Source organism: Hipposideros armiger, unplaced genomic scaffold (genome assembly GCF_001890085.2).
Source record: "Hipposideros armiger isolate ML-2016 unplaced genomic scaffold, ASM189008v1 scaffold_24, whole genome shotgun sequence".
NCBI lineage: Eukaryota > Metazoa > Chordata > Mammalia > Chiroptera > Hipposideridae > Hipposideros > Hipposideros armiger.
This window is the reverse complement of record NW_017731374.1, coordinates 5,348,707-5,361,867: the sequence shown is the minus strand read 5'-3', so window position 1 is coordinate 5,361,867 and position 13,161 is coordinate 5,348,707. Positions and strand designations below refer to the sequence as shown.

At 39.8% G+C, this 13,161-nt stretch overlaps 1 protein-coding gene across 1 annotated transcript in view; it reads right to left on the bottom strand.

Moving 5' to 3' along the window:
• HSDL2 (hydroxysteroid dehydrogenase like 2) overlaps positions 1-13,161 on the bottom strand; it is a 49,191-nt gene that overhangs the window by 26,152 nt on the left and 9,878 nt on the right. Inside the window, exons 4-6 of the mRNA XM_019635890.1 lie at positions 12,624-12,738; positions 8,967-9,070; positions 6,829-6,927 (exon numbers count right to left, since the gene is read on the bottom strand). Coding sequence (XP_019491435.1) covers positions 6,829-6,927; positions 8,967-9,070; positions 12,624-12,738 — 318 coding nt within the window. The remainder of the gene's footprint in view (positions 1-6,828; positions 6,928-8,966; positions 9,071-12,623; positions 12,739-13,161) is intronic.

Sequence of the window (13,161 nt, the reverse complement as noted above, 5' to 3'; positions counted from 1 at the left end):
CCGGTCATTGGTTGGCCACTCACAGCGGCTCCCGGTAACTCACACCGGCTACCAGCCACTCACGCTGGCTGCCAGCCATTCACATAGCTCACGGCAGCCCACTGCAGCCCTGCTGCAGCCTACGCCAATGCCGGTGACTCACAGCAGCCCAGCTCCAGGTCGAGCTGTTGTTCACCATCTCAGCTGTAGAGGGCTCAGCGTCACTGGCCCTCAATGTGGGATCCGAACTGGGGCCCTGCTGCTTAGAGCTGGTGTTCTTAACCAGCTGAGCCACTCAGCCGGCCCCAGAAAATCTTACATGAATTCTGTCTGCTACAGAAACAGAAGGGAAACAAAGCCATAAAACATGGTTCTGATCCTAGTGGGCCAGGAAACAAAGAAATCTTGGTCAAACTGGAGAAGAAAGAAAGTTTTAACAATTGATACCTAGAGTCCTTAAGAGAAAAAGAAAGACGGTGACTAGAGAGCTGGCTGCAGGAGCTAAATTTTCCTACGCATTACATCAGCAACATGCCCCAGGACTCCATAAATTCTCACCACAGCCCCTTGTTTCCCCAGCCTCATCACCACAGGCCACTAGATGTTTCACTACTGCCTGGAGCTGAGGAAATCCCTTCACCCAACACACAGCAGATGGGACGCAAAGATGAACAGAAATCCCTCATCTGTTCCTAAGCTAGAATTCACACTGCCATATGTGGCAGTTCAGTTCAAGAGTACCCGTAGGGCTACACTACTTTGTAAAAACAGTGGGTTAAATGTGCTTTTAACAGCCAACTCATACCAACCAACCTAGTAATCTAGCAGGTGAAAAGGCCAAGTGCCCTGCACAGTGTCTGCCACATGGTAACTGTCCAACAGATATTTGTGGAGTGATGAGTGAATAAGTAAAATAATGCCAGAAGGAAGAAGAATGGGAATAAACTGTATAAAGGTCTGTAGTGAATACAGGAATATGTTAAATGACCCAATGGGCAGAATCAAGAAAATCTAGAATGTTGGAAATTCTGTAAGATAAATTACCTGGTTTCTCAAGAAATAAGCGGCAAGAAAAAGGGTATAACTTCTACAGGTTAAAAACATTTAAGAGACATAGCACACAAATGTAATGCGTGGAACTTGTTTAGATCCTGATTTGAATAAATGCACTGCACAGAAAACATTTGAGACACTTGAGGAAACCGGAACACTGACTGGATATTTGATGATATTCAAGTGTTTGTTAATGAATTTTAGTTATGATAATGATTTTATGGGCTTTCTTTTTTAAACAGCCCTTGCATTTTAAAGATACATACTGAACTATATACATAAAAAATGACAGTATGACTTAAATTTGCCTTAAAATAAAACTGTACAGGCCAGGATGAAGGGGGGTGACAGCACATGGGCTGGTGAAACAAGATTGGCCATGTGTTGAAAACAGGTGAAGCTGAGTAGTACATGGTGTACTCGTCTCTCTACTTGCGTACGTTTGTATATATGTTTGACAAATAGATAATAAAGGGCCTTAGAGATTACTTATTATAATTCCTGATTTTCTACATGGGTTCAATAGGCACAGAGAGCTACTGCAACTCACATAACTAAGAATATGGGCAATACGGGAAATGGATAATCTCAAGTACTGACAACATTTGATATTTAATAAAAATCTGTTCTATCGGGCTGGCCGAGTGGCGCGTTGGTTAAGAGCTGGCTTGGGATGCCAGCTCTGAGCAGCAGGGTCCCGGTTCGGATCCCACATTAGGGCCAGTGACGCTGCATTCTCTACAGCTAAGATGGTGAACAGCAGCTCGACCTGGAGCTGGGCTGCCATGAGTCGCCGGTGATGGCGTAGGCTGCAGCCCCTGTGGCAGTGGGCTGCCATAAGCTACAGAGTGTGGTTGGCAGCCAGCGTGAGCGGCCGGCAGCCAGTGTGAGCTGCCATGAGCCGACGTGAGCAGCCATCCAGAAGCCCGCGACCCATCTGCCTCACCCGGGAAGAGCGCAATGATAATACCAACATGGGGCCAGGGAAGCGACGTCCTCCACAACTAGACTGAAGAACAAAAGGACAGCAACTTGTCTGTTCCCCTTCCCCCGATTCCTCAGCGCTGTCCCCATCCCCCAATTTCCCAATAAAAATCTTTTAAAAAAAAAAATCTGTTCTATCATTTCCTTACCCTAACTGAATTGTATAGTTACCAAAGTATCTGGAGGACAAATTAAATGTGCTAATAAAAATACTAAAATAAATGTGATTCTGAAAGTATGAAAGCCCAGAGGCTCTCAGAGAAGAAAAGAAGCAGACTGAGTTAATCAGGGAAATCTATTTAAACTTTAGAATCAGTACCACATACCTGAAGAGTACCTAAAAAGGTACTCTGATTCTATTATATTTATATGATTCATTTGTTCAAACAAAATTTGTTTTTTTTTAAGATTTTTATTGGGGAATTGGGGGATGGGAACTGCGCTGGGTAATTGGGGGAAGGGGAACAGACAAGTTGCTGTCCTTTTGTTCTTCAGTCTAGTTGTGGAGGACGTTGCTTCACTGGCCCAAGTTGGCACCATCATTGCGCTCTTCCCAGGCGAGGCAGATCAGTCGCCGGCTTCTGGACGGCCGCTCACAGCGGCTGCTGGCCGATCAGGCTGGCTGCCGGCCACACACGGTAGCTTATGGCAGCCCACTGCAGCGGAGGCTGCAGCCTACGCCGTCTCCAGCGACTCACGGCAGCCCAGCTCCAGGTTGAACTGTTGTTCAGCATCTTAGCTGCAGAGGGCTTTGTCACTGGCCCTCATATGTGGGATCTGAACCGAGGGCCTCTGGCATCCCAAGCCAGCTCTTAATCAACGCGCCACTTGGCCAGTCCCAAACAAAATTTTTAAACCATGAAGGGCAGAAACAATGTGTCTTATTTCTTCTTTTTAATTCTCCAATAGTTCCAAGTTAGAGCTACAATGAAAAAACTGTTTCAACTTTAATAAGCATAACAGAGCTTTCACATAGGTTTTATGGTAGTTCAGTATGAAAGTTAACAACTTGCCAAATCCACTTAGTGAAGAGAAACATTTCCAGCAAATCAAGTATGACCTTAGTGCTTTAACTACTATTTAATAATTTAATACTAATGCAGCATCATGTAGCAGAAAGGATGCCAGAACTGAAGTTAAAAAAAAAAAAAAAGGAAGGGAAGAAACCAAATATGATGAAACAAAAGCCCATTATTGCCAAGAAATATACCTGCTTTTATTGTTACTATTCAACATTGTTCTAAAAGTATTCGCTAATTCAATAAGAAATGAATGGGTAAGAAATTTAACATATACCAAAAGAACAGAGATATGATTACCACTTTTTGTGATATGACTTTCAATTTGAAAAAAGTCTAACAGAATCTACTGAAAACTTTTTAGTGTCAATAAGAGAGCTCAGTTTGCAAGTACATTTATAAAAGATAAAGTGTTTACAGATACTTTGATGATAAATTGGAAAATATACTGAAAACAAGAATAAAAAATATAAAAAAACCTAGTAATATATTTAATGAAAAAGCAGTAGGACTAGTCAGCTTCTGGAAATATGATGAATTAGATACTCTAAAGGGCTGCCTAATTACAATAAAGCTATAAATAAACAACAAACATTTTTTAAAGCCTTGCTAGGCTCTCAAAATACAAAAAAAATCAAGCATCTACTGGTGCTTCCACATTATTAAATGTGGTAGTTAAAGCACTAAGGTCTTACTTGATTTGCTGGAAATGTTTCTCTTCACTTAAATGGATTTGGCAAGCTGGTAACTTTCATACTGAACTACCATAAAACCTATGTGTAAGCTCTGTTATGCTTATTAAAGTTGAAACATTACCTTTTCATTGTATCTCAAAAGTAAGTAAAACAAGAAACCAAGGGTAAAATAATTGGAAAGAAATAAATAAATGTTATTATTTATATGATTACCTACACAGAAGATCCAAAAGAAACTACAGATAAGCTAGAATACAATTTAGAAAGGTAGTTGCCTATAATTTGAATATCCAAAAGCATTTCTATACCCCAGCACCAAATGGAAAATATAATTTTTCAAAAAAACATACCATCTAGAATTGTGGCTCTCCCAAGATGAGACTGTTAGAATACTTTTCCTTCCCCACTCTTGCCATGCTCATATGAGCCCTTTAGAATTCAATTACTTCCATATTTCTCCCTTTCCCTTCTAGGTTTTGAAAAGAGAGTTTAGTGCTTTTAGTTAGAGACTAATCTTAGTTTTCTCTTATAGTATCTCTTCTATATCAAGAGTTCTTATTTGGAACTTACATTTCATATTCCCAGTAATTCTATCATAACCCATTTACATCTAACCAGTTACATATATTACAGGGTTATTGCTTGCCATTATTTCCTCTCTTCACTTTCCTCTATTTTGAAAAGTCTCTTCTCTGATTATTTGTTGTTTGGTTAAAAGCCCTTCGAGAAGATTTTTTCCAAATGTGATAGAAAATTTGGCATGCCTCCATATCTTCCTTTCATCTTGTCAAAAAATGTTAACTTGAGTGGGTCCCATTGTAGCAGTAATCTATAGATGTTTTTCCACTGCCTTCTAGTTTCTGGTGTTTCAGATAAAGAGTCTACAATCTGGTTCTTTCTTCCTTTATAAATAACATATATTCTTCCTGAAAGGCTATAAGATTTTCTTTTTATCCTTGAAATTCTGAGATTCTCCCAGGTATCTATCCTCTCCCCCACCCCACCCCCATAAATTCAGCCTCAAACTTGCTTAACCTTTTATTCCACACACTAAAGTCTTTCTTTAGCTCAAGGGAACTGTTTTCTATTTTTAGTTCAATTACTGTTTCTCCTTTATTTGTCCATTATCTTCCTTCTGGGACTCCTGATATTTGCACATGAAGTCCCCCAAGTCGCTTCTTTTTTCTGCAGGGTGTTTTTGCTCTGAGATACCTCTTGCGTTTAAACTTCCAAGCTACTTCATCAGGTGCTAACAGTGGCCATCCAATCCTTCAATTCAACTACTATACTATATTTTAATTCAAAACACAATCTCTGCATAGTTCCAGAAAGCATTTTTCATGCTATAATTCAATCTTTAAAGCAGCTGTTGTATTTATTGACTCAAGGTGTTTTGTTTTCTTTAGCAGTTTTATTTCACTGAAAGCTGCTATGCTGAGTGTTTTGTTTATTCTATCTGTGTCTCGAAATTGGATCCCCTTCACTGTATTCCATTTTTCTGCCTCCCAATTGCTCTATTTACCCTTAGATAATGTAAATGATGGCAACCTTGTCAGCAGTGGCAAGCACAGCGGTCTGTGCCCCATGGATAGGTGATGTACCGGGTGTACCAGTCACTGAGTCCATTTAGGGGCCTAAATAAGTTTCCCTGGTCTCTTCTGACCAGCATCAAGGGTAAGAAATACTTATCTGATCTGTTGAATCACCCTGTTGAGGTCCTGAGATCTCCACAGCTCAAACTCTCTCCGGGCAATTCTGAGTATCTGTTCTCTCTCCCAGTGCTCTCTAATTGCACCATTCTGTACTCTGGCCCAGAGGGGAACAGAGTCCCTCACGAGCTTCTCAGTTACTTCTCTCACAGAATCAATGCCTTGCTCATTCCTTCCAAGTCCTGCCTGCCCCCGACCCCAACATCTGCTCCACTCAGGGGAGTTTGCTGGTGGCTATAAATGAAGGCCAGCAAGAATATGACTTTCAACAGTCATCTTCCCAGAAACCTCCTCTACCCTCGAAAAAGTGGAAAATATTCCAACTGCCATCTGTATGTTTCGGGGAATGTAATAAAGAATAGAAGGACACTTTCTAAAGGAATCCAAAATTATCATTCAATCAATAAATATCTGAGTGACCACCATGTGCAGGGCGCTGTCCCAGGAGCAGAAATAGTAGTATTGGTCCCTAAGGAGTTTCCTTGGAAAAAGGACCACAATAACTTACATGTTTAAATTCTGATGTTAGTGTAACACAAGTTCTGTTAAGTTTTTAAAAGGTGAAATGAAAAACTGGTTCCCACTACATAATCTCTTTATCATCAAGCACACTTTTCTGGGATATAACTGTCCTTTAGATTTAAGATGAAATAAGTTAAAGCTCTCACAGTGATTATCTATTAAATATATGGAAAAATATATGATGAAAAAATTGTCTTTTCTTTTTCCTCCTCTAAGTTCTTATGATGTATAAGTAGAGAATAAGAACCCACAGAAAGGACAAACTTTCCCTTTCTACCACTTTTGCTGTACTCCCAAACCATCAGCTTCTATCATTTATTAACTCTAAAGCTGCATACAAAGTCCAGCCATATGCAGGTTCTTCTAGCACCTAACGGGGGTGTAAGCACTCTGTGAACTCGGAATTCATGTGAAAGTACAGATAAGTCAGCTTTTTATAAAGGAAAGAAACAAAGGTCATAGGAATACAAGAAAACAAAGAAGCGTTTGTTAGGCTGTATGAGGAGAAAACACGAGTATGAGAATCTGCAGGATTTAGTAAGGTACCAGAGATGAGGACGGAGAAAGGGTTAGGGAAGCACAGTTGGCTTCCTGTTGGCTTTAATGAAAACTCTTCAAGTATTCCAGGGTTCAATGTTTCTGGTATAGCAATCAGCTGAAGAGTCAGTCTTACAGTCCACCTCAAAACTAGGTGACGAAAAAGGGCCTATAAGCACAATAAAAAGTTTAATTTGTTTCCCAAAAGACAGGGGTTACCTTTGATGGTCTACTCACTCCTACCCCAACCTGCTCATCCAAGATGCATCTCATGAGTGTCAAGGACAATAAATGACAATCTAAAAAATGGATTTTTAAAAAAGTACATACCTGTTTTAGGCCATAATGCATTGACTGCAATTTCACCTTTAAATTCTTCTGCCATTCCAAGCACACACATAGACATGCCATACTTAGCAATGGTATAAGCTAAAAGAAACCATAAAAAATAGTAATTTAATTAAGAAACAAATTAATTCGTGAGTATAAATAACCAATTTCTTTTTTTTTTCTAAAGATTTTATTGGGGAATTGGGGGAGGGGAACAGACAAGTTGCTGACCTTTTGTTCTTCAGTCTAGTTGTGGAAGACATCGCTTTACTGGCCCATGTTGGTATTATCATCGCGCTCTTCCCGGGTGAGGCAGATCGGTCGCCGGTCACTGGACGGCCGCTCACAGTGGCTCTTGGCAGCTCATGCCGGCTGCCGGCTACTCACGGTAGCTTATGGGAGCCCACCACAGCTCCACTGCAGCCTACACCATCACTGATGCACTGGCAGCCCAGCTCCAGGTCGAGCTGTTGTTCACCATCCTAGCTGTAGAGGGCGCAGCATCATTGGCCCCCATGTGTGATCCGAACCGGGGCCCTACTGCTCAGAGATGGCGTCCCAAGCCAACCCTTAAGCAACGTGCCACCTAGCTGGCCCTCCAATTTCTTCCTATTACTATTTCCTCCTTGATACATTTCCCATAATTCTTTAATAATATAATACTATGTACAAAATATAACTTTTAAACTGTACTATTTTTAAAAAAACAAGTATTTATGGAAGTAGCTAAACTAGTTTTATATGTATAGGGATGAATTAGTTTTATATATTTCCATCCTAATATTTGAGGTGTTTTTTGCAATATTATATTAGTTTCAGGTGTACAACATAGTGATTAGACATTTATATAACTTGTGAACTGATCAGCCCAATAAGTCAAGTACTCATCTGACACCATACACACCTATTACAATATTATTAACTATATTCCCTATGTTTACATCCCTGTGACTATTTTCATAACTGCCAACTTGTCATCCTAATATTTGATTAAAAGAGATAGTAATAAACTTTCATTTTTCTTAATATTATGGGCATAAGTTACATTATTGTTTCATAATCTGTTTTTTTCTAAAAATAAAAGTGATCATTTAAAGGGAAACTGTGCTAGTAAAACAAGAAAATGTTACAAATGCTTCTTTAGTCAATGAAAACAAAACTTCTTTCAAGTTTTGTTCTGTAGGTTTTTCATTTCTATTCCAACTGCCTTTCCAAATTTTAGTGAATAATGTAGAAATAAGGACTAAGTATTTGATACATTTACTTTAAAAGTGGCACCTATACATAAATCTTGTTATTTAGTATACTCACATTAAATCATTAGTTGGCTATGAAAGGAAAAGTATTTCATGGATAGTTTTTAACCAGCTTTAATGAATAAATTACATACAATAAAATACACCCATTGAGACTTGAGGGAGCTTTCTGGGATGATGGAAATTTGTATCTTGATTTGGGTGTTGATTATATGGTGTATACATTTGTCAAAACTCACCAAACTGAACCATTAAGGTATAATTTTTAAAATTGTACCTTATTTTTACCAATTTTTAAAATTACTGATTAAAGATTAAAAATCTACTTTCCAAAATGCTACTGATTCTGCATAGAAAATTCAATGTTGAATGCTATGTATAAACTGTGATTAAATCATAGATACACTGGGCCAGCCAAGTGGCGCGTTGGTTAGGAGTTGGCTTGGGATGCCAGCTCTGAGCAGCAGGGCCACGGTTCGGATCCCACATGAGGGCCAGTGATGCTGCGCCCTCTACAGCTAATATGGTGAACAACAACTGACCTGGAGCTGGGCTTCCGTGAGTCGCCGGAGACAGCGTAGGCTGCAGTGGGGCCAGCCGGCCGGCAGTGGGGGTGAGCTTTCATGAGTTGCCATGAGCCACTGTGAGCGGCCGTTCAATGGCCGGGGAGCAACTGCCTCACCCGGGAAGAGCGCAATGATAATACCAACATGGGCCAGTGAAGCGACGTCCTCCACTAGATTGAAGAACAAAAGGACAGCAACTTGTCTGTTCCCCTCCCCCAATTCCCCAATAAAATCTTTAAAAAAAAAAATCATAGATATACTGATTTAATACAAAACAAATTAACCAAACAAACCATCCCCTCATTCTACCACCTACCACAGTGCTGTTTGAACCACAGTGGATTCAAGTTCAGTGGCGGGCTGAGATTGAGGATATGAGCAACATTACTCTTTTTCAAATAAGGAATACATGCTTTAGATCTGAAAGCAAAAGAAAACACAAGTCAAGTTAACAGCTTTCTTTTTTTTTTTTTTAGGTGTATAAACTATTTATTAACAGACAAGGCCTACATATTTACTTCAGTGCTCTACATATTCAGAGAAACTTCTCTATTCACAAACTAAAGAAATGATTCCAGAAAGTATAGTCTTAACAGCTCTCTAACAACTTCCCAACTTTTTAAAACTACTCCTACAGAGCAACTGAATGTAATCTGTAGGGTACTTTTGTTGTTTTTACTTTTCTAGAATGAACATAGGAAAGGAACTTATTTTTGTCCTTGAAGCTTTGCTTAGCTTAATGGCCTGACAACATGCTCTGCTTGATGATAATAGTCAAATCCTTGGCACATTAGCCTTAAATCCAACTGAGGTTATCCTCCACTACATCCTTCCAAATTCTTCCTCCCCAACACACACACACACACACAATTTTCAGTAACAGTTAATATACTTGTCAGCCAGCACAGCCAGGACTGTGATAAAGAACATGGATGTTGAAGTCAGAGAGACCTGGTTTCAAATCCACCTTCTGCCTTTCCATTGTATGATCTTGGTAAAAATATATAGCATTCTAATTCTCAGTTTTCCTATTTGTAAATGTTGATAATACCTGCTACCATCTAGGATTGACCAAGGGATTAAAATGAGATGATATATATGAGATACTTTAGACAGTGCATATATAAAATATGAAATAAACAACTGCATTACTTAGTTAGTATTATAGATACTGATTTATTTCATCTTAGTAGGTATGGTATTCCTACTACGCTCGAATTATAATAACGTAACTCCTAATACATTTGTCACTAGGTTGTGCCACCACATCATTAGTTCATCTTTAAACTTCGACTGACTTTCTTGTATTCTCTACCTAAAATATCCCAACAAAAGTGGCTGAACTCATCAAGAAAAGGCAGAAATTCCGGGGCTAACTAAGCCAGTGGCAGGAATTAGATAAGGAACCTAAGGACCATCACCAAGAAACTGGTTTGCACTGGAAAAATCCAAGATGGCACCTGAGACCCCTTCCCAAGCGAATTTTTGACAAACTCTTCTTCATTAACATACTAAAAACCACACTCAGGGGTGGAGACTTAACATTAAAATGAGACATGTGATGCATGGGTAGGCATGCTCCATGCATATTTTGGCAATGCGCATGCTCCCTTGGAAATCCGAGAACTCGCCATATTTCCTTGGGAACCTCCCCCCACTGAACCTGCCTACTTCCCCACCAGGCCCATTAATGCTTTGCTAATTCCCCAGAATGAGGAAGAAGGAATCATCAGGCATTTGATTATCGTTCTCCATTCCATGGCCAAGGAATAAAGTTTCTGACTTGCTTTGCTGAATACTGTCTTGACCTATTGATGTGAGCGACACCGGGCAGAAGGACCACAATTTTGGGTCTCTCTAACCTGCAGAGGTTGGTGACACATTCCCAAATTTAATTTGCACCAATATACAATGCAATATGCCTTTGGGGGCAATATTTAGTTTTATTTGTTTTAAATACTGTTCATAAAGGTAGGCAATTTATTTTATAAAAGACTCAGGTCCAATATTTTAAAATTTTTTATTATTAAGCTATAACATTTAAGCTTAATAACGCTGTAGCTTAATAATTTTACAGCTTTTAGTTTTACTTAGCATGCAGTAACTTCTAGGATTTTGAATTTACCTATTCTTCTTTCAAGTCAGTGTTTTTATTACCAAATGTACAACATCCTTGTTACCATCGACAATGTCTTTTCAAGTTTATAAAATGAATGCAGTCAATATCACTAAAGGGTTTTTGTTCATATTATTCCTTTTTATGGGGGTGAGGTGGGGCGAGGCAAACAATATTACAACTGATAGTCATTGAAACAGTGAAGCTGTACCTCTCAAAGCATCAACAGGAAACAAACCAAATCTGTTCCAGGCTATAAGGCCGTACTTCACATTCAAAGGAAAGAGTTCATTTCCTTTACATTAGAAACATGAGCTTCTCCTCTGACGTATTAGATAAAACCTTTCCACCTGCACTTTGCCCCCTGACCCCCACCATTACCAATCCTAAATCAGGGGCATCTTTCTACAGCAACATGCCCTATCTTATATGTTACACCGAAAACTCTTAGCACCACACTCAGATGCTAATACCTTCAGCTTCATAAAATAGTTAAGTCTGTTGAAAACTTACTGAGTGCCAGGCATTGCATTAATTACTTTTACATGAATTATTTCACTTAATCAAGGTTGCAAGCTCAAAGGCCCATAGGACATTTGAGTCAGTGAAGAAAGTAAGCTGGGTACAGGAAAAATCAACTTGATTACTGAATTTCTGTAAGCATTTGACATGATACAAACACATACAATTCTGGAGATTATATACTTAATTAAAACTTAAAAATAAAAATTAAGGGTCTGCCTTCCACCTGACCGCTGCCTTCTAACCCTGTTTCTCTAAACCTCTGAAAGTCACATGTCACAGGCCAGAGTGCCCTGGGCGCCAAGGGTCAAGAAACAGCTCTAGATCCTCGCTGAAACCTCCAAACAGGTCAGTTCTTTTGGCCTTCTGCCCACTCTCTCCCTCAGGCTGCTTCTCAGGCTTCCCAGAGAAGACAATCTATCTTCCATGAAGAAATGAGTGTCATTAAATAAAAAACAAAACAAAAATTAAAATGGAACTGTTTCATTACGAATTTCTCTTTTATAACTTAAGCCTTTCCATAGAAGGCCAAAAACCTTACACCTTTTCTTTCGTCCAAAGGTCAATGTCAGGCTTTCCTTTGGCACTGCAATAAGCCTTTAGTTGAGAATAATATCTAGTTTTTGGTTTTGTTTTTAAATAGCTGTTCATAAATGTAGGAACTTCCAACAGTCAATAGAACCTTTGCTTTAAAAAAAGCTTTTTGGGGGCCGGCCAAGGGGCTCAGTTGATTAAGAGCATGAGCTCTGAGCAAAAGGGTCACCAGTTCGATTCCCACATGGGCCAGTGAGTTGTGCCTGAGCTGAACTGCCGCTGAGCTGCCAACAGGTGGTGACAGCATGTGCTCCTAACAACAAGGTTGCCAGTTCAGCTCCCTCATGGGATGGTGGGTTATGCCCACCCGCAACTAAGATTGAACACAGCACCTTGAGCTGAGCTGCCCTGAGCTGCCGGGTGGCAAATGGACTTGGAGCTGAGCTAGCCGCACCCTCTACAACAAAGATTGAAGGACAACAACTTGGCTGTACCCCTTCTCCAATTCCCCAATAAAATATTAAGAAAAAAAGGTTTTTTTACTTTAGGCTATCTATTCCTGAAGTATTTGTAGATCTGTTTTCCAACATACTCCTATATAGTTTTTAGTACCTCAGTGTCCTACAGCTTATATATTCCATTTGTAGTTTAACTACGCAAACAGTACTCATTGAGAAAGGTAACTGAACAAGATTAGTTCCTTTTTTTATAGTTTGAAATCACTGTTTTGTTTTAAACTGAACCTTCATATCTACAATTGTAGAAATGTAGTTTAGGCTGTCATTTTCATTTCAAACTTACGTGAGGTAGGTGCCTCTGGTGTTGACATTGAACATCAAATCCACCCTCTTCGTAGGGGTTTCCAATGTGTTCGTCAAGCTAATAGCACTGGCATTATTCACCAAAATATCAATTCCTGTTTTCAAATAATCAACTTCCTATTAATGTAATTTAAACTTTAGAACAAAAAGAAACACATTTACTCTGTATAGTAGAACCCTAAGTTGTTTCACAAATACTTCCTTTGGAAATATTAGACTGACAACATACAAATACAATACTCAGTAGCTGTATCAAAACACCCAAATCGGGGCTGGCCGAGAGGCGCGATGTTTAAGAACTGGCTTGGGAAGCCAGAGGGCCCCGGTTCAGATCCCACATGTGAGGGCCAGTGACACTGCCCTCTACAACTAAGATGTTGAACAACAGCTCAACCTGGAGCTGGGCTGCCGTGAGTCGCCGGCGACGGTGTAGGCTGCAGCCCCTGTGGCAGTGGGTTGCCATGGGCTACCGTGTGTAGCCAGCAGCCAGCGTGAGCGGCCAGCAGCCGCAGTGAGCG